The sequence below is a fragment of the Olea europaea genome, unplaced genomic scaffold (genome assembly GCF_002742605.1).
Source record: "Olea europaea var. sylvestris unplaced genomic scaffold, O_europaea_v1 scaffold2990, whole genome shotgun sequence".
In the NCBI taxonomy this organism is placed as follows: Eukaryota; Viridiplantae; Streptophyta; class Magnoliopsida; order Lamiales; family Oleaceae; genus Olea; species Olea europaea.
Genome location: NW_019248543.1, coordinates 2,013 through 28,223, shown reverse-complemented (window position 1 = coordinate 28,223; position 26,211 = coordinate 2,013). Strand labels below are relative to the sequence as shown.

At 38.3% G+C, this 26,211-nt stretch overlaps 1 protein-coding gene across 1 annotated transcript; it reads right to left on the bottom strand.

The window, feature by feature from the left end:
• Positions 1-12,546: 12,546 nt before the first annotated feature.
• LOC111384748 lies at positions 12,547-13,476 on the bottom strand. Its single transcript, XM_023009070.1, has one exon. The coding sequence runs from the start codon at positions 13,474-13,476 to the stop codon at positions 12,547-12,549; it is 930 nt and encodes a 309-aa protein (XP_022864838.1).
• Between the last annotated feature and the right edge of the window lie 12,735 nt (positions 13,477-26,211).

Below are 26,211 nucleotides of genomic sequence, written 5' to 3'. Positions count from 1 at the left end.
CCCTTTGCTACTAATCTAACCTTATATTTTACACTATTATTTCCTCCCTCCCCTTCTTTTGTCTTATAAATCCATTTACAATCTATAAGTTTTTGACCTTTTAGCTTCTTAACTAATTTTCAAGTTTTATTTTTAAGAAGTGAACTCATTTCATCTTCCATAGCTGCCATCCAATGCTTAGAATTTTTGCAATTTATGGCATCATCATAAGTGTTAGGCTCATTTTCAATTTGTTCTTGACAGGTGGTCTAATCTGCCTTCTTTCCCTATCACTAGTTAATTGATATTCATCAATAGGAAAATTAGGGGTTTCAGGCTGGTCATTAGGGTCATCATGCAGATTATTTTTAGCTTCATTTTCAACATCATTCTCTGCAATAATTGTTTATGGTACAACAAATGCAGGGGTTTTTGCTTCAATTTTAGGAGGCTCCACCTCAATTTGAACATCATCAGAAGTCAGATTTTGTTTTCCTTCTAGACAAGGCATAAGTGATTCATTAAAGACGACATCTCTCCTAACAATCACCCTATACCCATTCTCACTTTTAACCCACAATCTATATCCTTTCACATTTTCACCATAACATAAGAAAACACATTTAAGTGATCTAGGTTCTAATTTTTCAATATTTTGGTGTGCATAAGAAGCACATCCAAAGGTTTTTAAGTGTGAATAATCAACAGAAGTTTTAGTCTACACAAATTCAGGTACCTTAAAGTTTAGGGCAGAAGTGAGTGTTCTATTAACCAGCTATGCAGCTGTTTTTGCAGCTTCACCCCAAAATATTTTTGGCAAACCAAAACTTAATAATATGCATCTAACTTCACATCAATGAATGACACATGTTATCTAGATCTTAGATTAGATATTTCCTAGACGAATTTGGACTAATTGTACAAATAGTCCCAATGTATTGAGAATATGTGAATTTAGGATTATCGTTTGAATTATGATGCTTATCCTTCCTGTCACTTGTAATCTAATTTCACCATAAAAATTGTCTCTGCCTTGCACATGCCTTATTTCTTAAAACCAATTTTGTCCGTACATTATTCACTAATAATTAAATGTAAGAAGAGAAAGAAACAAAATAAAGACTTTTCTTCATCTAAAATGCCAAAAAAAAATGATAAAAGGAAAAATAAAATTTTGTCTTCTTCGTCTCACAAAAACAATTGCAACCGACATACAGAACCAGAACCCTATCTTTCGCTTGAACTAACCTCTCTTGCCATATTTCCCCTCTCTAGATTTTCAAGCTCAATTATCAAAACACTAATCCCAAATGATAATTTCCCAGAAATTGCAAACACAACGTATCAATTTTAAATCTTGTAGAAGGGTGGTTTCTTTGTCAGTTGAATAAATTGGGCCGTAAGCAAAAAATCTTACATGAGAGAACTGTATCAAAATTAGGTTTGAAATCATTGGTTTGGTGTCATGTCAACAGTCTACATGTAAATGTCAAAATTTTAATTGAAACTAAACATGATCGGTTATTTTTTTTTAAAGTATATATATATTTTCAAAATCGGTTTAAAATGAACATGGATGAGACGATAAATTACCATCTTAGATATGATGTTTTCTCAAACTATATAAATGGTTTGGTTTAACTTTGAATTTCTCTCAAGTTGTTTTAAACCGTTTGATTAAAACATGCCAGAAACCTCTCAAAATGGGACCTGAATGAGTAGCATTTTGCAGTTCTAAACTGTGAAAGCAATCTAGTGAGGTTTTTGTTCATATGTCCCATAAATTTGTGGATAAAAAAGTAATTAAAAGTTTAAAAACAGTTTATAAACATTGTCTAAGCATAAGAAAAGAGTGAGAGAAGCATGTTGATTAGGGAAATACCTAGAATCTGTATGGAAAAAAAATTTCACCAAGAAATAAGGCATTTGCAAGGCACATACCATTATGGATGGCATCTAATTAAAAGGATCATTTTTGCAGTATAAGATTCAAATGGGACGAATTGTTGGATAGATGATGGACATATAAGGGATTTTGGTACTCGAGTTAATATGTTTACCTTTCAGGATGTTATATAAAAGGACATCTTAGCCTTGTTTTCATATGATTGTGCGTATTGTATTAGGGTTTCCTTTGGCTCTTCGTTTTTCTCCCTGTCTATTATTCAATCTTTGTAAAATCTTAAGCGGATTTCTTTGATGTACTTAGTGTATAATTTGTGAGATTGATTGATGTCCACCGTGGTGAAATTTATATGTGAGGTGAGAGTAAATTATTGAGGAAATCCCTGATTTCTTCATACATTTGTATTACACTGTTCTTGACTGATTTTAGTATACCTGAGCTATATCTACTTGTAGATGTTCAACTAGTGAGTAGCGTTTAAAGCACTTGAACATTCGGACCCCTTAGTGGCTAAAAATTCCTTAGTGTTGAATCTTTAATTCCTACTATTTATTTTGCTGCAAATGATTGGTAATTCATTTTATTTTATTTTTTGTGACCAACAAATGTTATCGGAGTTGTTCTTCAAAAGGGGGTAAGGATTTTGTGATTTCTTCAAACCTAGTTTTCAAAAGCATTGCTAAACTGGTAAATCGTTTTGATTTCTGAAATATTTGTAAAAACAAATTTTGTTTTTTGAAAGGAAAATTGTTGGTCTACCTTTGATTCAACTTTTGGTTGGATCTTCTTGAGACTCTGTGTTTTTCTAGGTGAGATCAAAAAGATCTTGAACGATATATTGGCATTCATGAGGCTTCTTAAAATTTCCTCTATAAAATCATTTAACTCACTTTGATATGTAAAATCTTGTGTTTGTCACTGACATCTGGCAATTCCTTTGATAACTCACTATTGAGTTGTGATGGTTTTCGTAACTTGTTCTGGTTACTAATGAGTTGACTTGACTCACTCTGATTCCTACTGCTTTCTTGACTCACTAAGTTCTAATGAGTCACTATGACTTGTTGGCTTTCTTCATACAATTTGGGGATTTTGGTTCCTATCTAATATTCTTTAATCATTCCCTTCATTCCGAAACTTTTAAGTTTCAGACTCTAGTATTCTCTCTCTTAATATTTTACGTTTTTGTTGTTCAAATACTCTATATTGTCTAAATTTGAATTGGCTATTAAGGTAAGAGATTTGTCTTTATTGAATATATCCTATGAGGATCAGGGAGTTGGGTCACTGAGATTAGTGTCTATGAAAGACAAGAATTAGATAAGATAGCTTGAAGCTTTATTTTCCTTTACTTATCTAATAGTGTGATAATAAAAATTCGGGAAACTACCACAACTAAAACACCACGGGCAAAGTTAGAAACTGTTTACCTAATTAAGACAATACCAAATAAGTGTTATCTCTTGAGACAATTCTATAACATTAGGTTTGATTCCTCCTCTAGCCTAGAAGAAAACATTGATAAGTTCACAAAGTTAATTCAAGATTTAACTACCGTGATGAAAAATTATCTGATGATCAACAAGTTGTTGCCCATTAAATTCCTTAAGTGATAAATATAGGAAGATAAATAAGCCTTAGAATATGGGAGAGAGAATTTTACAGTTGATATTATATTCTGAGCTCAAAGGTATAGAAAACTTGAATTAAAATCTGAATTTAGAGATTCTAAGAGTGGTGAAGGGCTGAATATGAAAGAGAAATTGAACTAAAAAGAGACATCGAACCAAAATAAGAGAAATAATGTCAGCACCAATAACTCTTTATAAGAAAGAAAACTCCAAAATCTCAAGTTCAAAGATAAGAACAAGAAGTAAGGCTAACCTAAGAATAAAGTTAAGCAATGTTATAACGGTGGAAAGATTGGTCATTTCATATAAGATTGTTTTAAGAAACCTTATGATATGAAAGATTAATCCAATTCTGATAGGTTTGCAGCAAGAACTGTAGTCAAAAGAAACTAAAAATAATAGGTTTTGGACTCTGGTTGCACTTTTAACATGTGTCCCATAAAAGAACGGTTCACTAAATTTATTGACTTAAATGGTGGACAAGTTCCCATGTGAAATGACATGAGTTGTTAGATAAAAAGGAATTGGAAAGTTTAATCTTTTATTGAAAACTAGTTTCATTCTTGAATTGGCTAAGGCGAAGTACGTGCCTGACCTACAAAGGAATCTAATTTCCTTAGAAGAATTAGATAATGAATCTAATATAAGAATTCATAAAGGATTTACCAAAATAACTCTTGATGACAAGGAGGTAACATTCTCTCTCAAAGTCAATGGAATTTACACACTACGGCTTGAATTTTTGTCGGAAACAACTCCACAGTTCTAAATTCTAATTTTGACAGGTCTATATTACATTGAAAAACTTAAGTTTTGTGAATAACGGCTTGTTGAAAAACAAAATAAACTGCCTTTCAAAACTGGGATTCATAAGTCCATTTATACTATTATTAACATGGTGATCTTTGGAGTTAATAAAAAATTGTTAATTAATCGGACCCTGGCAGGCAATTTCCGTGCAACTATGTTTTCTGGGCGGTTGTGGTGTCACGTGTCCCACGTTGGCATTCCCACTATCCCCACGTTCTGAGTGGGGGTCTTTATCTTCCCGCCTGGAGGTTATACCCGTGTTAACTGCCATGGAACCTAGTCAATTTACTAGAGGTTTTATGGCTAAGTGTTTGGGTTGGCAATTTCATGCCCGTTGAAGGCCTCGCGTAGTAGTAGAGCACTCTTGGGAGGTCGACGGCTTTACGTAGTGGTAGAGTGCCCCCTGGGGGTTGTGGTAGAGCGCCTCAAGGGTATTTGTAGAGCGCTCTTGGGGAGAGCGCCTCCCGAGGGTTGTGGTAGAGCGCCCCCCGGGGGTATTGGTAGAGCGCTCCTGGGGTGTCGACGGCTTTGCATAGTGGTAGAGTGTCTCCAGAGGTCGATGGCCTCGAGTCGAAGTGCAGTGATCCATTTTGCTTGTACGTCGAGGGTGGCCTCTTCTACCAACCTATATCATTAGCACCCTATCCCTTGTCAATGTTTTAGGCGAGGGGTAGCAATTTTCTTTATCTGGGTTGGCTTAATTTTTTTTTAATACATATAAATGATAAATGAGTAGTTCGTATTAGCAAGTCGAGTAATGCAATCGAAATCAAGTAGCAATTTTAATGTACACATGGCACCCCATCAATGGTCCTAATGTTGGAGGGAATTTTCCCCCCAAAAAGTTTGAATTCTTGTGTTTATAAAAGGAGGTGATTTTTACTTCAAAGAATCACTTTCATTTTTCCTCAACATCCTAGGCTTTCTTCCTTCTAAGGTAATTTTCTCTCCTTTTTAATCTCAAGTCTTTCTTTGAATTTCTCTTCATCTTTTTTTGTTGCCATGTATAAAACAATTCTTTCTTCTCTTTCCAATGAGAGTAGCGATGAGGGGCCGATTGATGTCGAAAAAAATTCGGCCGACTGGTCGGACGATCGGTCTGGCGTGGCCGGTCGACCAACCAGCTTGCTGGTCGATTGACTAGCTGATCGACCGACCAGCCCCCCGTTGCGCATCCGAGCGATCGGTCGGGAGTTTGACTGGTCGAAGTCCTTCGGCTTCTCTTCCTTCATCCGATGGGCTTCCATTTGAGTCTGATAGCCAAAACCTTTCAGTTGATTCTCAAGCCTTTATTTCAAATTTCCCCAAGGGACATGTTGGCTCTACCAAATCTCCAAATCAAAACTTAGAAATCAAGCGAGATCCGGCTGGCGAGATCGTCCCCCTTGAGATTCCAAAAAGTTTTAGCTTCTATAATTCTCCGCTTAAGTTAGAGAAATGTCTTGCTAGATATGATTGGGTCGACAATTAGATCTATAGAGCCCTCGGGCTCAAAGAGAGGCTCCTCGGGTCCGACCCCCGTAAGATAGCGGTGTATAAGGACATCATGGATGGTGGTTTCCGGTTACCCATCCATCCTTTCTTTGTGTCGATTTTCAATGAGTTTCATATTACTCCTAGTCAAATAAACCCCAATGCGTGGAGAAAAGCACTCTACTTCTTGTATGTTTGCCTTAGGAGACGAGTTCCACTCTCCATAGACCTCTTTAGGTATCTCTTTGAGATGCACGTGTTAGCTCAGTGCAATGCGTTCGTCTTTTTTACCACTAGAGTTCCGTTGTTGTTTCCTAAGTTCAGGGATTCAAATAGTGGTTGGAAATCTCGATTTTTCTTTGCCCGGCCTTCAGCAGGTCAGTTTCCTTTCAATACCAATTGGCGGCACCCTCAAACTCGCTTTTTTATTAGTCAAGTAGATGCTTCCTCTACTCTAAAAGCTCAAACTCAACAGCTAGTTGATACACCCCTTCTTACACCTAACTTAGGATCGGTCCTGACCATGAGGAACATGTTGATAGTAGGGATGAGTCATCCTACTGGTAGGCTGCTTACATCAATTATTATTATTTTTGACTTGAACATATTTCTTATTTGTGTTTTTTGGAACTAATATATTTGGGTATGTGTATGCAGATATGGATTTTGATTTGGACGAGGTGTTGAGGACCCTGCCGGACGGTGATGAGGGTATCTCTCCCATTGATGGTAAACTCTTGAGCTTTCCCTTCTTTGTTTTACATTCTCACATTCTTTTGTTTTGTTGTTTGACCAGCCTTACCTTGCATGTACAGGGATGGAATTTGACCTGGAGGGGACCTTAGACTCCATGCCTGAGCGAGAGCATGGAAGTGATCTTGAGCCATGCCCTGCCCCCTTAACGAGGAAAAAGATGGTGGCCCAAAGGGGAAGTCCTCAGGTAGTAGAAGAGACTCCCCAGCCCTCAGACGAGCCTATCGAGGTTGCTCCTACTCCTAGGCCGGGTTCTTCCAGTCATACGCGGGGGGAGCATGAGGGGTCTCTTCCTATTTTCGGGTTTTCTCCCACCCGAGGTTATCCGGAGATGGAGGTACTTAAGTCTTTAGTGACACCCGTACGGACCACGTCGATCGTAGGACGTAGCGCAGACGATATTGAGAGGGCTACGGCTGTCTATCTCCAAAGGGTACGCTTCTAATTCTATGCGTATGTATATACACTTTTTTTTTGCATGGTTATACCACTCGACTCTTATATTGTCTTCTCATCTTTTAGGTGGTGGCCTTACAGACCGGGCTTGCTGAATCGAATCGTCGTCAGGCCTTAGAGTTGAAAACTCTTGCAGAGGAAAAGAAAAAGAAGGCTCATCACTACAAAAAGAAGATATCTTCCTTGAAGATATCTCTTGAGGCGTCGGAGGCTCGAGCCCGCGAGCAGGAGACAAAGAATGATCATTTGTGGTCTGAGTTGGCTCGTGCTCAGGAGGAGGCGGTTGAAAGGTATAAGGCCTCTGCTGGGTACACTAGGGACTTGGAGGCATCTATTGAGCAGTACAAGTCATCGTCTGATTATGCCGGGGCTCTGCGTTCGTACGGGGGGAAGGCGATGGCAGCGTCCATCAAACTGACCAAGTAATGGATATCGACTGAGCATCCTTCCATTAACCCCTCAGGTTTTGAAAAGTTCCTTGCACAGCGCAAGGAGAAGGAGAGTGGGGCGCAATCATCTAGGTCACTTGGTCCTTCACCACGGGGCGGCAGTGATGGTGTTTCCCCTTAGCAGTAGCACCTTTTGTCAGTTCTTCTCCCTTTTTTTGTGTTGCCTTTTATTTCTACATGTAGCATCGTTTCCTACTTGTTCGGGGTGTGGGTAAGACTACATTACATGCTTTTGTATGAATGTTATGTTATCGACGGTCATTAATGTTGAAGTTTGTTTCTCCTAGCATTATTTCTCGCATTCAGCTGTTTGATAGCATGGGTAAATGTCATTTGTCTCGCGTGCGCTAGGCCTTAGCTAATTTTTTGACTTTTCAAAGCTCTCCACCTATCCCCTTGGGCTATGTCGATCATCGAGGGCATGGTCTAGTGATTTAGGACTTTAACCAAACTTTTGATTTCGATGGCTCTCTGCCTAGCCTCTTAGGCTGTGTCAACCGTTGAGGGCGTGGTCTAGCGGTTTAGGGCTTTAATCAAATTTTTGGTTTCGATGGCTCTCTGCCTAGCCTCTTGGGCTATGTCAACAGTCGGGGGCATGGTCTAGCGGTTTAGGACCTTAACCAATTTTTTGGTTTCAATGGCTCTCCGCCTAGCCTCTTGAGCTGTGTCGACCGTTGGGAGCATGGTTAAGCGATTTAGGGCCTTAACCAAATTTTTGGTTTCAATGGCTCTCTGCCTGGCCTCTTGGGCTGTGTCGACCATCGGGGGCATGGTCTAGCGGTTTAGGGCCTTAACCAAATTTTTGGTTTCAATGGCTCTCCGCCTAGCCTCTTGGGCTATGTCAACCGTCGGGGCCATGGTCTAGCGGTTTAGGGCCTTAACCAAATTTTTGGTTTCAATGGCTCTCCACCTAGCCTTTTGGACTATGTCGACCACATGTCTTCATGGGATGAGCATGGAGATTCAAGATTCCTATTAGCATAAAAAATTCTTGGATTTGTGAGCTTAGTAAGCGCACCGAGACGTCCCAGCTAGGCTGGCCCTTCCGTAGCGCCCTCATCATCTGCCACTGCCAAGGTCTTTCATTGAATAAGATAAAATATTACAACTAAGGGCGCCTTCGTGAGGCGTTACACAGAGAGAATAAACGATGCAACCTATTCTACTGTATTTACAAAAGCGTAACCTGTGCACCTATTTCGAAATCTACTGGTAATACATTTTGAGGCGTTCTGTGTTCCACAGCCTACCTAGTGGCCTTTCTTTCATATCTTTCAAGCTGTAAGCTCCCTTTCCCAGCCTGCGGATTACTTCGTATGGGCCTTCCTAGTTTGGACCAAGCTTTGGTGGGGGGTGTCTTGCCGCTGCTGCATCTTTTGGCACGAGATCTCCTGACTGGAAGACTCTTGGCTTTACTCTTCGGTTGAAGTACTCGACGGCTCTTCGTTTATAAGCCATAATTCTTATTGCCGCCTTCTCTCTTACCTCTTCAAGAATGTCGAGTTCTCCCCTAGTCGTTGCGTCATCGGGCTACTTGACTTTCATCCTGCCTGTCTCACTTAAGATCTCAACTGGAACCACAGCCTCCATCCCAAAGACGGTGTCTTCCCGGTTGGCTCTCGGGGAGTTGTGTGATATGCCCATAGCACATTGGGCAACTCATCTGCCCAAAGCTCTTTCTTCTTTTCAAGCCTTGTCTTCAGATCCCATAGTATGGTTCGGTTGGTCACTTCGACCTGTCCATTTGACTGTGGATGAGTGACTGAAGTCATCCTGTGGTCTATGTGGTAGCTTGTGCAGAAGGCTCTAAAACTGTGATTGTCGAATTGTTTGCCATTATCTCTAATAACCACTCTGGGTATGCCAAACCTACATATAATATTTTTTCAGATGAATCCTTGCACCTTTGTATTTGTGATGGTGGCTAAGGGCTCAACCTCCACCCACTTAGTAAAGTAGTCTATGGTGACTAACAGGAACTTCATTTGTCCTTTAGTTAGGGGCAGAGGCCTCAGGATGTCCATTCTCCATTGGAAGAAGGGACACACCCCAAAAATTGCTGTCTGTTGCTCGGCTGGAACATGGATCAGATTTGCATGGCGTTGACATGCATCGCACTTCCTCACCAACTCCTTAGCGTCTTCCTTCATACTAGGCCAATAATATCCTTGTCAAAGCGTCTTAAACGCAAGGGCGGTCGCCCCTTGGTGGTTGCCACAAATTCCTGCATGTATCTCGACTAGCACCTCCTGCCCTTCTGTCGATCGCAAACATTTCAAATATGGCATTGTGAGACCTCGCTTATAAAGTAGTCCGTCGATTATGGCAAACGATGCTGTTGGACTTTTAGCTTTCTTGCTGTGAATGCATCTTCCGGCAACTTGTTCTTTGTGAGATATTCAACCAAAGGGTCCATCCAACTCTCCCGTTGCTCTACATTCACAATATCGACCGTGCGTTGGATACTAGGTCGCCGCAAGATTTGCACGCTCGCTGTGTAAGGCAGACATTTGGGGTTTATGGATGCAAGCTTAGCCAGTGCGTCCGCCCGCTCATTGTTTTTTCGGGGGACCTTTGTTATTTTGAACCTGGTGAACCCCTTCTGCAAGTTTTTGACCTCCATTAAATATGCTGCCATCTTTCCGTCTTTTGCTTCGAATTTCCCCGTCACTTGCCCGATTATCAACTGAGAGTCACTGCAAATCTCTACTGAAGCAACCTCGAGTCTGGCTGCCAGTCCTAAACCCGTGATTACTGCCTCAAACTCAGCATCATTATTTGTAGCTGGGAATTCAAAACGCAGCGAGTATTCCAACTCTTCACCATTTGGACCTACCATTATGATCCCCTGGACCCCTCATCGTTCGAAGATCCATCCACATAAATTTTCCAATCTGCTTGTTCCCCCGACGGGTGCTCGGGCGAAATGGTGAGCTCAGCGATGAAGTCTGCTAAAGCCTGTGCCTTAATAGCCGTCCTTGGCCTGAATTCAATATCAAACTCACTTAACTCAATTGCCCATTTCAACATCCTCCCAGAGGTCTCTGGTCGATGTAGGATCTTCTTGATAGGTTGGTCGATCATTACTTGCACCGTGTGAGATTGAAAGTAAGGCCTCAGCTTCCTAACTGCGACAATTAATGCAAACACTAGCTACTCTGCCAAGCTGTCTCCTACCTCTACGCCCCTCAATACTTGGCTCACATAATAGACCGGTTTTTTTGCCTTTGCGAACTCTTTCACTAGCACCGTGCTGATTGCCCTTGGTGAGACTGCCAAGTAGAAACACAACACGTCCCTGGGGCATGGGCTGGTCAAGATCGGGGGCTCCTGTAATGACTGCTTCAAGCTCTTAAGTGACTCTTCACATTCCCGGGTCCACTCGAAGTTGGAGGAACCCCCTATGGCCTTGAAAAAGTGGGAGCATATGTCTACCGTCCAGCTCATGTAACGATTTAAAGCGGCTACCCGCCCTATTAGCCTCTGGACCTTCTTCCTACTGGTAGGGCTTTTCATTTCTAGGATTGCCTGAATTTTGTCCGGGTTCACTTCGATGCCTCTTTGTGTGATCATGAAGCCTAGGAATTTTCCTTCTGCAGTACTAAAAACACACTTCTCTGGATTGAACCTTAATTTGTTTTGTCGAACAACGTCAAACACTCTTTGCAAACAGGCCACATGGTCATAAGCCTTAGTGCTCTTAACCACCATATCATCAACAGAAGCCTCTACAACATCTCCGATCAAACCATGAAAGACTTTGTTCACCATCCTCTGATAAGTCGCCCCGACATTTTTCAAACTGAATGGTATGGCCATGTAGCAGTACATGCCAAAGTCTGTGATAGATGACGTCTTCTCTTGGTCTGACTCTGCCATTGAAATTTGATGATATCCGGAAAATGCATCCAGATAGCTGAGCCTCTCATGACCCGATGTAGCGTCTACCAGTTGATCTATCCTGGGAAGCGGGTATGAGTCTTTTAGGCATACCTTGTTCAACCCAATATAATCTACACACATGCGCCATTTTCCATTTGACTTCCTCACAAGTACAATGTTTTCCAACCACTCGGGGTATTGCACCTCTCGAATGAAACCCGCATGTAGCAATTTTTCTACCTCTGCTCTGGCTGCGACCTGCCTCTCTGGGGTAAGATTTCTTTTTTTCTGCTTCACTGGCTTAGCCCCCGGTAGGACACCGAGGCAGTGCTGCACGAGGATCGGGCTAATACCTGGGACGTCCTTCGGGCCCCAAGCAAACACGTCCAAGTTACCGGCTAGACACTTGGCCAATTCTTCCTTCTCTTCGGATTCTAAACCTGTTCCAACACTAAACTCCCGTCCCTTGGCTATAAAGATTTTTTCAATCATATCGAGCGACTCGATCCGTCCCCTTGGGAGTTCCACATCCAGCATCATGATTGGTGGTGAGCCTTTGGCCTGTATACTATCCACATAGCATTTTCTTGATGCGTGCTAGTCCATTCGCACGCTCTCAACTCCTCTGCTAGTTGGGAACTTCATGATTTGATGGTATGTCGATGGGACAGCACTAGCTACGTTTAGCAATGGCCGGCCGTAGATGGCGTTGTAGGCTATGGGGGTCTTGACAACCAAGAAATTAGTCACAATCACCACTGTCGCTGGGTTTGTGCCTAGCGTAACTGGGAGCTCTACAGTTCCCTCCGGTATCACTATTACCCCTCCAAAGCCTTGTAGAGGGGTAGTCACCATCTTCAACTTTTCTTGGGGGATTTTTAGACCTAAGAAGGCATCCCAGGTGAGGACATTTGCCGCACTTCCTCGGTTGACAAGCACCCTCTTCATGTCAAAATCTGCTATATCGCCTACTATCACTAAAGCATCATTGTGGGGATGCGTTATACCGATCAAGTCCTCTTCATCGAAAGTAATGCTCTGGTTGAACCTTGCTTTTTCTGGATAGAGTAGACCTCTACGGAACGCGCATAACTCTTCCTAGCTGAATTCGAGTCGCCACCCGATGCTACTCTCCCAATGATCATGTTTATCACTCCTGGCCTTGGTGGGGGTATTTCTTCGAGCCTTTGTCTGTCCCTGTCATTTTTTAATACTTGGCCAATAGTCCCCGTCTTAGCAGGCTCTCAATTTCTTCCTTGAACTGTAGACATTCTTCTGTATCGTGTCCGTAATCTTTGTGAAAATGGCAGTACTTACTTTGATTTCTCTTGCTGGAGGAAATCAGCATTGGTTTAGGCCATTCGAGCTCTTTCATGTGCTGTATCTCTATTAATAACTTCGTACGTGGGATGTTCAAAGGGGTGGGTGCCTTGGCCTCCTCTCGCTTCTGCTTAACCGACCGATCTTGGGCATAACCCTTGTTCATGCGTTCATTCTTCGGCTTATTCTTATCAGTGTGCCGTCGCTCACCATACGCTTTTCGCTTATGTGCTTTCGTCTCCCATCCGTCCCTGTGATTTTTAGTCACTTTCCCCGCTTCCTCCGCATCGACATACTTATCTCTCTTCTTCAATAGGTCATGCATTGACTCTGGGGGATTTTTGGAGAGTGATATTTTAAAAGCTCGATTTCGCGTTCCGTTCATCAAGGTAGTAACCACTATGGACATTTGCATGTTTTTTATGCCAAGAGTAGCCCAGCTAAACCTAGGCAAGTATTCCTGCAATGACTCGTCTTTCTCCTGTATGACCTGCATCAACCCAATGGCTGTCTTCGTCTTCCTCTTGCTGCTTAGAAAGTAAGCCACAAAGCTCCTGGAGAGCTCATCAAATATCTTAATAGACCGTGGGGCCAAGGTTGCTACCCAATCCCTGGCCTCCCTCCTGAGTGTGGGGGGGAAGGACCAGCACATCACAGCGTCCGGGGCGGCATAAAGTTTCATCAAGTCTACAAAGGTCCGCAAGTGGTCAAGCGAATCTGTGACTTTGTCATATGCTTCTATCATGGGCTGCTTGAAGCCTTTAGGCAAGGGGATCGTCATGATCTTAGAGGCGAACGGGTCTTCCTCCAAAACCATCTGCCTCCGTCTATCCTTTCTCTTGGACCACTCATCATTTATCTTCTGGGCCATGATTTCTTCCATCTTTTGTTCCAGGTCCACTATGGCTTGCGGGGGCTGCTGAGCTATGACCACTAGGGGCCCCGCGCCTCCCGTCCCCTACAGAGGGATGGGTGGAACAACCTCGGGTGGCGCTTGAGGCGGTTGCTAGTTCGTCGCTTCCGTCAGACTCAATGGAGGGACTGTGTCTCTCTGCACTGGTTTTGCAAGAGCACCATCATTTTTGCCATTTGAGTCTCCAAAGCGCTGAATTGATTCTACGTCACATACTGTGGAGGCGACGGTGGCTCGTGACCCCTTGCAATTGACTCCGATTCCGTCTCTGCTGTATTTCCAACCAAACGAGTATCACTCCTTGTTCGTCTTCTTGACATAGCTTTTTAGTTCAAATGATTCCCACAGATGGCGCCAATGAAATGGTTGTGGAAAAATACCCTTCTATCTACTTAGTGGCGTTTGATGTTCCGACTACTCCGTCAAGTGTTTGTGACTTGAAAAATGAAGGCGGGGCTTCCTCCCCCGTTTTACGTCCGCACGTGAGAATTAGTTTTTAGACTTGCAATTGGAAATCAGATAGCTAAAAAGATTAAGAGAGAGAGAGAGAGAGAGAGAGAGAGAGAGCCCTTTACCTGTGTCACATCCGGGGTATTTATAGATATTGGGAGCTGGATAACCGCTGGACAGTTGTGGTGTCACGTGTCCCACGTTGGCATTCCCACTACCCCCATGTTCTGAGTGGGGGGTCTTTATCTTCCCGCCTTGAGGTTATACCCGTGTTAACTGCCATGGAATCTAGTCAATTTACTAGAGGTTTTATGGCTAACTGTTTGGGTTGGCAATTCCATGCCCGTTGAAGGCCTCGCGTAGTGGTAGAGCACTCCTTAGGGGTCGACGGCTTTGCGTAGTGGTAGAGCGCCCCCTGGGGGTTGTGGTAGAGCGTCCTCGGGGTATTGGTAGAGCGCCCCCAGGGGTATTGGTAGAGCGCTCCTAGGGGGTCGACGGCTTTGCGTAGTGGTAGAGTGTCTCCAGGGGTCGATGGCCTCGCGTCGAAGTGCAGTGATCCATCTTGCTTGTACATCGAGGGTGGCCTCTTCTACCAACCTATATCATACTTAATGGATTTAAATTCTTTCTACTTATAATAGTAGATGATTTCTCAAAAAAAAATATGAATTTTTCTATTAAAGGCTAAATCTGATACTTTTTTGTATTTCAAGCAATGAAAATTTTGCTAGTAGCATGCATCAACTGATTAATGGATCCAATATAGATTTTGTGACAAAGCACAAGGCCATAATTAGTTTAACTGACAATTATACATTAAGAAAAGGGTAATTATATTCACCCTACAGTTTTTGTTAGCTGCATCACATTTTAATTGCAAATAAGGTCCCCAATTTTTGTTCCTTTTTCGCACTTTTATCCCCTATTTTTTCCTTGCATTCTTATCTTTTATAATTAATACATCTCGTCTTTGATATCGATTTCTGTCCAGATATTCTGTTAGTGTGTGGGGAGTATATTTTGTTGAACTTTTGTTTTTGTTATTTATCTTACTTATTAAAAAAAATGAGGGGCAAATAAGACTTCTTACTCCTCGTAACTAGGGGTGGGGGCGGGTTAGAGAATCGAACCGAACCGAAATTTTTGGGTATCTAGTAAATGGAACCGTCGGGTCCAAATATAATTATGGAACCGTTCGGGTTCGGTTCCGTTCCGTTCGGTTCTGTACTATAATTAAATTTTTTAACATTTATAACAACATTATATAAATACAACTAATGATACATTCAATAGTTTTGGAATGTCGGAGACTAGTAAACTACCTTTTTCAAATGATCGCTACGATCAAAGCTTCGGGCAAATAAGACTTCTTACTCCTCGTAAGTCGTAACGGATTTTTTGGCCATCATTAGGGAGAAAATGTGTTAATTAAAGAAGGTTGAGGATCAAAATACGAAGAAAAAAGTTGAGTATGCAAGTGCAAGAATGAGCAAAAGTTAGACGTTTCATTGCAATTAAAATATGGTGCATTGTAACAAAACTGTGGTGTGAATATAATTACCTTAAGAAAACCTTGATTGCTCTCATATATTATTTGTTGTTCTACCAAATTGAGAGATCGCCCCATAAGTGGACTGATTCTTGTTTAGGGACAATGGGCGCCTTTAGATTTAAGAAAAGTAACTGTTCCAGTCATAGTATTCAGCATTATCTTTATACTTTTAACTTGGAATGTAGATATCATCAGTTGAAACTTAAAACTGTTCCAGTGTCGGGAATATATTATTTCGATTATTTGTTCGTGCTAAATATGCAGTTTAATCTTGCTCAAATTTTATTTATTTTATTTTCTCTTTCGTGGTCAGGCTGATATTAGATCCAAAGCTTGCCTTCAGAAGCATGGCTCAAGCTAGCTCGATCGTGGACTTGTCTGCGGTGGCACGTCAGGAGAAGTGTCTCCAAAACATTCATCTTACACAGTATATAAGCTGGGATTTTTTAATTTGTAGATTAAATTTAATTTGTCAATATTTTCAAAAATTTGTCCTGTATTCAATAGTATTCATAAAGAAAAAGTTGTTAAAATCTTATCTATTGTAATGTCATAACCTGTTTACCACTGCATACCAAACATGCATCAAAGAGGTAGACGAATTAGACACCAACTATCCTTCAGTTGTTAGGAACATCAACATGTCATCTTATGGCTTCAAATATACTTACTATTCCTCCGTCATTGTACCCTTAAGAGGTGGGGCTCTACGCCATGTCCTTTTTGTTTAACTGTATTCTTATAATCTTCTAGTGGGGATTTTGATTTGAAAATTATAAACTTTAATCCTATTTCACCCAGAGCAATCAATTTGCTTAATAAATAAATAAATAAAGACAGTAAAGATTTATAGAAGCTCTATTCAATATGAGATTACACCATTTTCGTCACCGTAATAATTTACTATGGAGAAAAAGAGGAAAAATTGTACACCCTATCTTCTCTGGTTTCTCTCTCTTTCATGATGGTGATAAAAAATCTAATGATGCCATTATTTATGAGACAAATTAGAGTAAAATAGAAATTACAAGGACACAATTCCTAAATTATGTTTAATGAAATTTTGGTCTGGGTTCCTATGTCCTTTCCAACCCCCATGGTGACTTCATCACGGATGTAGATCCGCGTATTGGTTCATACGACGACAATAATTAAGCTTCACAACTTTAACGTTACTATCATTCATTCATTCTCTACAAGGACACAATGGCTCGTTCTCTAACGTCAACTCACATTAACTTGTGAACCCATTAACCACTTGTTTATCAAATTTGTTTTGAGACTTGAGAAAGCGCGTAAGGTTTTCAGAAACCGGTCATGGTCTTGACAGGGATTATGGGGGTGGTGGCTTGCAAGGCATGGAGGTGTAATTGGGTTGCTCTTGGCTCGACATGGCTCTTTTTTAGACAGGTATCAAGCCTCAGCATGGGTCGAAAGTAAGTTAAGAGTTACATTTAGCATATTTAGCATCAATTTTCCGAGTCCTAGCACCCTTAAAAAAAAAAAAAAAAAAAAAAGCGATAGGCTCGATCGAGAACCACCCTAAACTCTCCTGTAATAGAAAACAGTTATTTCAAGTAGAAGACTGCAAACCTAAAATTAAACTATGCAAAAAAAGTCCAAATTACACATCCGTACATTGTACATGCAATATTTTATTAACCAAGGAAGGCTAGACATTCATTTATTAAGAGGGATAATGTTACAGGTATCGAAATTTTTTATCAAATTTTTTACCTACTACTCACAACAGGGGTGGGGACCACGGGCCGTCATTTTTAAATTCACGTGGAGCCACCATACATTATCAAGGGGGGCGGGGGGGGGGGGGGGACACCATTCGGTAACCCCCCTCGGTACATATGTATTTGTCCTATTAAGAGGCACATAAGGCTGAAAGCAAGTGTCCGCGGCTATAATCTCCATTTGATCAAGCCACTGGCCAGCCGATGAATGCTTCTGGCTTATTTGCATCAATGATGATATTGATGAAATTAATAATCAAAATTTTTGACAAGAAAATAAGGTAAAATCTTGTCTATTGTGCAAAGCTTTTAAGTACGAGTAGAGGCGTGTCTGTATAGACATATATGGCTGTGTGGAATTATCATTAAGAATACAGTCGGACGTTGCTTAAATATGAAAGTAATAATCAACATATAAAGATTTGAACCACATCTCTTACTACAAGATGGACTATTACAAAGTTCAAAAAAGTTCAAATGAAGAAGAGTTACATATTTTTATTGTCAGTAATTTTCTCAAATGTTTTTCAATATTGTTTACGAGTTGCCATTGAACTTTTCCATTTATTTTCCAATTACCAGAATCTTTTTAAGTTTTTCGAGTTGGCCCTAAGAATCAAAATATTATTTCATCTTTTATTTCGTCACTCATTGTTTTAAAAATTAATGACTTGATGAACTTACCAAAATGTTATTCTACTAGTCCTTTCAATCGCTATGTCATCAAATTCATTAACTTCTAAAACAACAAAGTGAGAAAGTGATGGATGAGAGAACATTTTGAGAGGTTCAATGACAATTTGGATATGGGTATTTAGCTTTTGTTTGGTGGAGATTAATATTAGATTTTTAGTAAAGTTTGATAAAAGTTAAAAAAATGTGATTAAAAAGTTGTGAATCCTATAAAATTTATGATTAAAATTAATTGTTGACTTTAATTTATATTAAAATTTAGATTTTGGGTGATATCATTGATAGGAAGTTGGAAAAATCATTGCTTAATTTATTTCGATACAAGTTCCGACAGTGTAGGTTTTTATCGTATTTTTCAACCCACCAAATTGGTGGATTTTGATTATTTTCCAAAACCTTTTCCAAAAAGATTAAGATTTGGGGTTTGTTCGGTAATGATTACGAGAATTAATTTTTCGGAAAAAAATTCATATCTCAGCCTATTAAGTATACACCAAATCAAATCTCAGATACTAAGTTTCAAAATGCAAAAATCAGGTTTTTATTTTCATTTTTTTTAGTTTTAAATAATAATATTATCAAATTAAATTAATCAACGCATACCTACCCTAACCGTCCCCATCCCACTCACTGACATCCACCCGCCCTTGACATCCCTCCAACCTCCACCTCGTCGACGACTTCTTCAACGACAAACTGATCGTTCTTAGTTCGTCACTGAGTGATGATCAATTCTTTGGTGCTAGGATCGAACAGTAGAGTATAATCTAAAACTGTTTTTTAATTAAAAATTGAAAAATAGCTTCTGATGTAATTTATAGAGCAATTAACTGAGCAAATAATTTGAATTCTCACCATCAAAATTTGGTTATTTGAATTTGTGACCAGTTTGGATAACTAAGGTTGGAGAAATCAATGGCATACGACTAGATTCTTGAATTTGTGACATGTGACGTGTGCACTTTGACCTGTGACCTATAATCTGATCCAATGGTTTGTGACCAAATTTCTTGGATTTGTGATTTGTAACCTAAGACAATGGTCTGTGACCAAATCTCTCGAATATGTGACATGTGCACTTGATGTGTGACCTACGACATAATTCAACAGCCTGTGAACAAATCACTTGAATCTGTTACCCGTGATGTATACACTTTGACATGTGCCCTGTTATATGTGACCTTGACTTGATCCAATGGCAGGTGAACAAATCTCTTCGATCTATGTCTTGAGCTAATGGTTTGTGACCAAATATCTTGAATATGTGACCTGTGACCTATATACTTATGTGTGACCTACAACCTGATTCAATCGCCTGTGAACAAATCTCTTGGATTTGTGACCAAATCTCTTGAATCCGTTACCCGAGAAGCATACACTTTGACGTGTGCCCTGTTATATGTGATCTTGACTTGATCCAATGGCAGGTGAACAAATCTCTTCGATCCGTGTCCTGATCCAAAAGTTCGTGACCAAATTTCCTGTATCTGTGACCCTAACCCTAAGCATTTTGACATATGACCCGTGTACTTTGATAAGTCACATGTTCAAGATATTTGGTCACAAAAACTCAAACTGTGACTTACACACCTTTGTCATCACCACCAGAGGACATTGATCCACCGCTAACATTCCACCACAATCACCACTAGCAACCCAACAACTAAGAAAATTACCAACGACAAAACATAACAAAAACCACTAGAAAATTGTCACCAAACCTTCACAAAAACCACTTCCACTTCCAACCACCACTTCGAGCACCTCATCCCATATCCACCAAAATCAAGACCATCGCTTGCAACAACAAAACCACTACCGCCTACAATACTACCAAAAGAAATACTGCTTCTATTAACACCTGAACGACCGCCGCCATCATCACCCACAATCCACCAAAAACCACATCCACCACCACCATTTCCATAACACCAACAATAATTAGAAGAAAAAAAATCCAGAATAACCCCATATCCGTAAGCAATCGCTTCGATTCAAGGTAAGCCTCTATAAGCGGTGACAACGATCTGAATAATCCCATACCCTAACCTATAAACGGTCGCCTCGATTTGAACGCTGTTGTGCGCGACCTTGTATCAGAGCTCCGATGACAAGTTGCAAGAATAGGAGAGTGAGAGACGAAAGAGAGAGAGTGCGAGTGAGAGAAGAGAGCAAAGAGACTACAATGTTTAGAGAGGAAAGAGACTACAATTCTTAGAGAGAGAGTGCGAGTGAGAGGCGAGAGGAAAGAGATTACAATTCTGGGTTTTATTAATACTGATTTATGCTCAAATAAAGTTAATATCTGATTTTAGAATTCTCATATTTAAATACCTGTAGTGGTATAATTTCCTCTTGATTTTTTAACAGTTAGAGAGAAAAGTGAATTCCACGTATGAGTAAGGAAGTCAAAAATGAAAGCTAGAGTAGTAAAATAACGGACAAAAAATTAATTTTTTGAAGTGAGAAATTGCTACCAAACAGGGGCTTGGCTGGGTTTAAATTTTGATTTTAGTTAACTGTTGGGCTGCGTTATAGTTTAGATTTGGATTCACATGTTGGGCGTCGCTTCAGTTTGGTATGCGTTCACTCACATGGGCTGTAGTTTGGGTATGAGTTCACTATTTCATGGGCTTCAGTTTGGGTTTGGTCACTTTTGGGCTCGGATTCTATTACTATTGGGCTGGGTTTAAATTTGGGTTTAGTTAACTGCTGGGCTGCTTGTACTTTAGATTTGGATTCACCGTGGAGCTTGGCTGCAATTTGGCTTTGTGTTCAGCTTTTGTCCTCCAACAAGTCAATAATTTCCTCCTTCAACTCTTCAATATTGTCAATTTCACTCTCCAACTACTCAGTAGAGTTAATCTCATCCTATGACTGTATATAAGCATCAATTGCATCCGTCGACTATTAAAAAGTATCACTTGCATCCTTGAACTAGTAAATAGCACCAATTTCATCCATCAACTACTCCATCCTCCAACTATTCATAATCATAAATTTTGCTCATTAAGTTTTCAAACACATCTTCGGCTACTCTATGCATCAATTACGTCATTCAAAAATACATAAGAATCACTTTCGTCCTCCAGTTATTCACTAGCATCAATTTTACCTTGAACCATTTAGAAGCATGACTCTTGTTCTCAACTATTTATATGCATCAATTTCCTCTCTAAAATATAAGGAAGCATAACTTTCATCCTCCCGTTATTCACAAGCATCCGTTTTGTCCCTTAACCATTCATTAGCGTCATTATCATCTCCCACTATCGACTATCACGAATTTCGTGGTTTCACTATCCAATGTCGTCAATTTCATCCTTCATCTATTGATAAGCGCCAATGTCATTCTCCAACTATTCCGCATCGTCTCTTTCATCATCTAACTATTTGCTAGCATCAATTTTGTCGTTCAAATATTCTTATGTGTCAAATTCATCCTTCAACTATTTAGTAGCATTGATTTTGTCCTTGAACCATTCAATAGTTTCATTTCTATCTCCTACTATTTACAAGCATCGTTTTTATCCTTTAACTATCCAATAGCATGAATTTCATTCTTTAACTATTCAAAGCGCCAATTTCATCATTCAAACATACCATAGCTTTGGTTTCGCACTCCAACGATGCATAGCATCAAATTCATCCTTTTACTATTTAGTAGCCTAAAATTCACCCTCCAACTATTTAATAGAATCAATGTCATCCCCCGATAATGTAACTAGCTACAAGTTCATCCTCCATCTATTCAATAGCATCAATTTAGTCTTTCGACTATTCAATACCGTCCATTTCCTCCTCCAACTATTCTATGGAGTCAATTCCGTCCAATTTTTCTTTATCACCAATTTTTTCTTCCATCTATTCTATAATGTCAATTTCATCCTCCAACTAATCCAAACAAATAAATGAATGAACTATTACAAACTATTGGCAACGTGAAAACTTTGTCGCAAACTACTGGCATGTACTCATGATATCATCACAATTCATGAATATAGTTGGAATATAGTTGTATGTGAACATGACCCAAATTAAAAACCTTGTATTCTGTCGAATTTACTAATTAAATTAATTTAATCCTCTAGAGTTCAAATCAATGCTAATTAGTTAAGTCAATTCACCATATTTTTATGTGAATCTGAATAAATCTTAACGCATTAAATCATCTAAGAATTCAATTAAAGACCGCAATAATAATAGAAATATATCTATACTATTTTTCGAATTACTAATTTTATCACATGGTCTAAATTTGTAACTTACATCTCAGTTTGTTCAATTCACAAGTCATGAATTAGTAATCAAGTAATTCAAGCCTTATGAAAAGATGTAAAATTAATATATAAAATAATTAACTACTTGATATTGAAGGTTTAAATTTATGTTACATCATTAGTCAAGAAAAAGATTTTTGAATACACCACTGGATTTAAAAATAAAATAAAATAAAAATTGAACATCTTGCAAAAAGAATCTGCATTTTCCTCTTTTTTTATTTTATTTTATTTTATTTTAACAAATTTGGATTGAAGACCAAATTGTCAATATTGCTTCCGCAACGCTCAACAGTTTTCATGTTGGTCCTCCTTTAGTTCGAAAAATGTGTAAATTAGACCCCCAAACTTTTCATAAATTGAATTTATACTTGAAACTTATGAATTTCCTCTAATTGTTCTTTTAATGCTTCCCATTCCATATCATCGAAAAATGTGTAAATTAGTCCCCAAACTTTTCATAAATTGAATTTATACTTGAAACTTATGAATTTCCTCTAATTGTTCTTTAAATGCTTCCTATCAATCCCCATATCATCATGTTAGTCTTCAACTGCTTCAAACAATTTCCAGTTAAGCTCGAAATCTTTCCTTTAGCTTCAAGTGCTCGAAATCTTTCCTTTAGCTTCAAGTACCTCCGCGTTCAAGTTTTACTTGTGATGACCATATTTTCGCATTAAATTAAGCAAAAATCCGCTTAATTTCAAGTTTATAAGTGAGGATTAGCGTGTAAACACACTCACTAATACACGTGTTTCACGATAATGAATAATACTAGACATAATTATGAAATGATTTTTACGCATGGTGTATAAAATAGAGAAGAATACTAATAAAACTATTATTTGAACAGTTATGGTACAAGTACAAGAAAAACTTGACAGAATTTTTATAAATCAATACTTCACAATTTTTCATTGGTTTTGGATCCAAATATGACAGAAAATGCACCATATAAGTACTATGGATCCAGTGAATTATTCCCCGTATTCCTTATTTGAATGGTGCTACATAACACATACCAGAACAATGCATATATAAATATAAAAAATTACGAGGGTAGGAATTCCAACAAACTCATTTTTCAAGAAAAAACAAAGACAAGCAGCACAGAGTTCACTTGGAACAATGCATAAACATTAATATCAAACAGGATAGAGATGCGTACAGCCACTGGCTCTTGATTTATTTATGGAGAGAGCGATAGCCCTTTAACTACATTTTTTTTTTTTGTTTATTAAAAGCCAATAAAAACTGCAGGACAATCCTCCAATTGAAAATCGATTATAAGTAGAAAATGTCACTGGGCAGTAATCTCAGATGTATTGCCCTAAACCTGGCTGATCAACAACTCTGGTTTACCTTTCCCTCCTGCAAATAACAGAAAACAAAGAACTCAGATTTCGATACTAAACCACTTCGTTTAAGAGATTTCACATTTTCATCAAAACTCTCGTGTTTGAATCCGTAGATTTTTCTTTGTCCTGATAGTAATATTTCAGTAACCGCGTTAAGAGTGAAAGAAAATATACATGTTTGGTATGGCTTAAAAATTTTATAAAAATTTAAGTGAAAGTTTTAACTATGCATTTCATAGGACCGCAATTTTTAATGACACGTTTCATCAATTTTTATTAAAATCGATTAAGTTAGAGAGTTAAAACTTCAAGGAAAAAATACCAATCGAGGTCCCAACTAAATATTCGACATCCTCAGAGACCAACCTTTCATTTTTGTAACATCTGTGGCCCCGGTTAACGACTTTCCCTTGTGTTTGATTAATAATATAGTGAAAAACAAAACCCTCGTGTTTATCTAGCCTCCATTTGTGATATATATATATATATATATATATATAAGTTGAGTTAAAATTAATTTTGATTTTAACAACAAATTTATAATTACTAATTATTATTAACACATTTCATGACACTCACTACTCTTCCTCTTTGTAAAATATTTATAAATTTGCCTAATGGAGGCTTAAACAAAAACGCTGGGGACTTAGAGAGGGAAAAAAATAATAAAAAAAAAATAAACGAAGAAAGTATAAGTGACTAGGGTTTCACCTGCTGGGGGAAAAACCTCTGAACAATCAGTAGTGGCACTAATGCAGAAACATTCGTCATTAGAGCAACACCCATTAACAGTATAACCCACTTTTTTTGTGCACTCAGTAGTACACACGTCATTATAGCAATCTGACCGACTTTCTGCTGCAATTAGGTTAAGAAATATATGTATATTAGCCTACAAAGGAAAGATAAAATTGCAGTTTTTAGCTTTTATATTTGAACTTGATCGATAAATATATACACACTAAAGAAGTTCATGTTGAAGAAAGTCGAAACCAGTTGTAGCTTATATATTTTAATTTGATTGATAAATATATATACACACTAAAGAAGTTAATGGTAAAGAAAGTTCAAACCAGTTGTCATGACAAGTGATAGCAGAAGGAAGCCCACTGCAAAAAACCTGATGGAGGATTCCATTAGCAAGCGCTCTCTACTGTGTGTAAACTATAAGAAAGGTAACGAGAGAGATGCAAATTGGGTGGTGCCATAATGTATGCTATATATAATGTTTGAAGTGTTGCTTTAATGGAATAGAAAAATTGATAAGGTGTACCTCTTGTAGTATTTGATAGAATTAAATAATAACAGTGAGAAAATGTTTTTTTAAATTTTTATAAACTTTAACTCTTATCACACATTCCATGATATCTATAAATTTATCACTTTTTTAACCACATGCAACACATCGATTTTTATCATAATTTGCTAAATTTTTATTAAGAGCTTTGTCAAATAACCCATAAATATCAATTTAAGAGAGTCAAAAAGACATGAACTTTATTGTTTATGAGAAAGAATACCTTTTTATATACTAGTAATACTATTTAACATTAATGTTATTACAAATTAGTCCACATAACACTAAAATAAGTTGTTCGTTTTTTCTTTTTTTTTCTTTCTTTTTCTTTTTTTTTTTTAGGTTGCTTGGTTTTGGTGGGGGGGGGGGGGGGGATGAGTTTTAGAATAATGATTTTTCAAAAAATGTGTGATTAAAAAGTAGGAAAAATTTTGAATTTACGAGTAAAATATTTTATTATGAGAATCTGTAATTGAAAATGAATTTGAGAAAAAATAATTTTATTTTAATATTGTTAAACATGGGCTAAATAACATCAAATGAGAGAAACAATCATATAAATCACACAATTCTATCTTTAATTGAGCATATCACATTGTGTAACCTATTTGGGCGTTGTAACACCATTGTGCTAAGTAAAATGATTCAGTGTGATTGTTCTCTTAACTGGAACCAATAATACAAATGCTAATTTTTAATTTATAAAATTAATATTGTCCTATGCTGTTAATTTTTCTTGTAATATCATAAATATTAAGTAAGACAAAATACAGTACAAGTCCTTTTTTAGCAGAGAATAAAATCAAATTTTTAGCATGTTGTGATAAAAATTGATAAAATATATGATTGTAAAGTTGTAAATCCCATAAAATATGTGATTAAAATTAATTTTTGACTTTGATTTTGATAACAAATCAAATTTTAATTTATATCAAACATGGGCTAAACATATCTAGCCATATATAGAACAAAATTATTAATTTTTCATATTCTAACCCTTCATTATTATATTATTTAATCTTTCTAAAAAGAGAATTATAATTGATTTGGTTTAGGGAAAATTATAGTTTTAGTAGCAAGTATGTCATCACCAACTTATAATTTAACTATCGCAATCTCGAATATTTTATTTTTTTTATTGCTCAAGTCAAAAATGGACAATTTTACCTTTATCTTAATTAAAAATGGATCAATAAAAATAAATTTAACTAAAAATATAATTATTTTATTATCTTTAATGTAAGGAAAAAAAAAACATAATTGA

Bases quoted from the DNA above. Each gene is read 5' to 3' on its own strand.
- LOC111384748 (XM_023009070.1), bottom strand. From the start codon at position 13,476: ATGGTTTTGGAGGAAGACCCGTTCGCCTCTAAGATCATGACGATCCCC.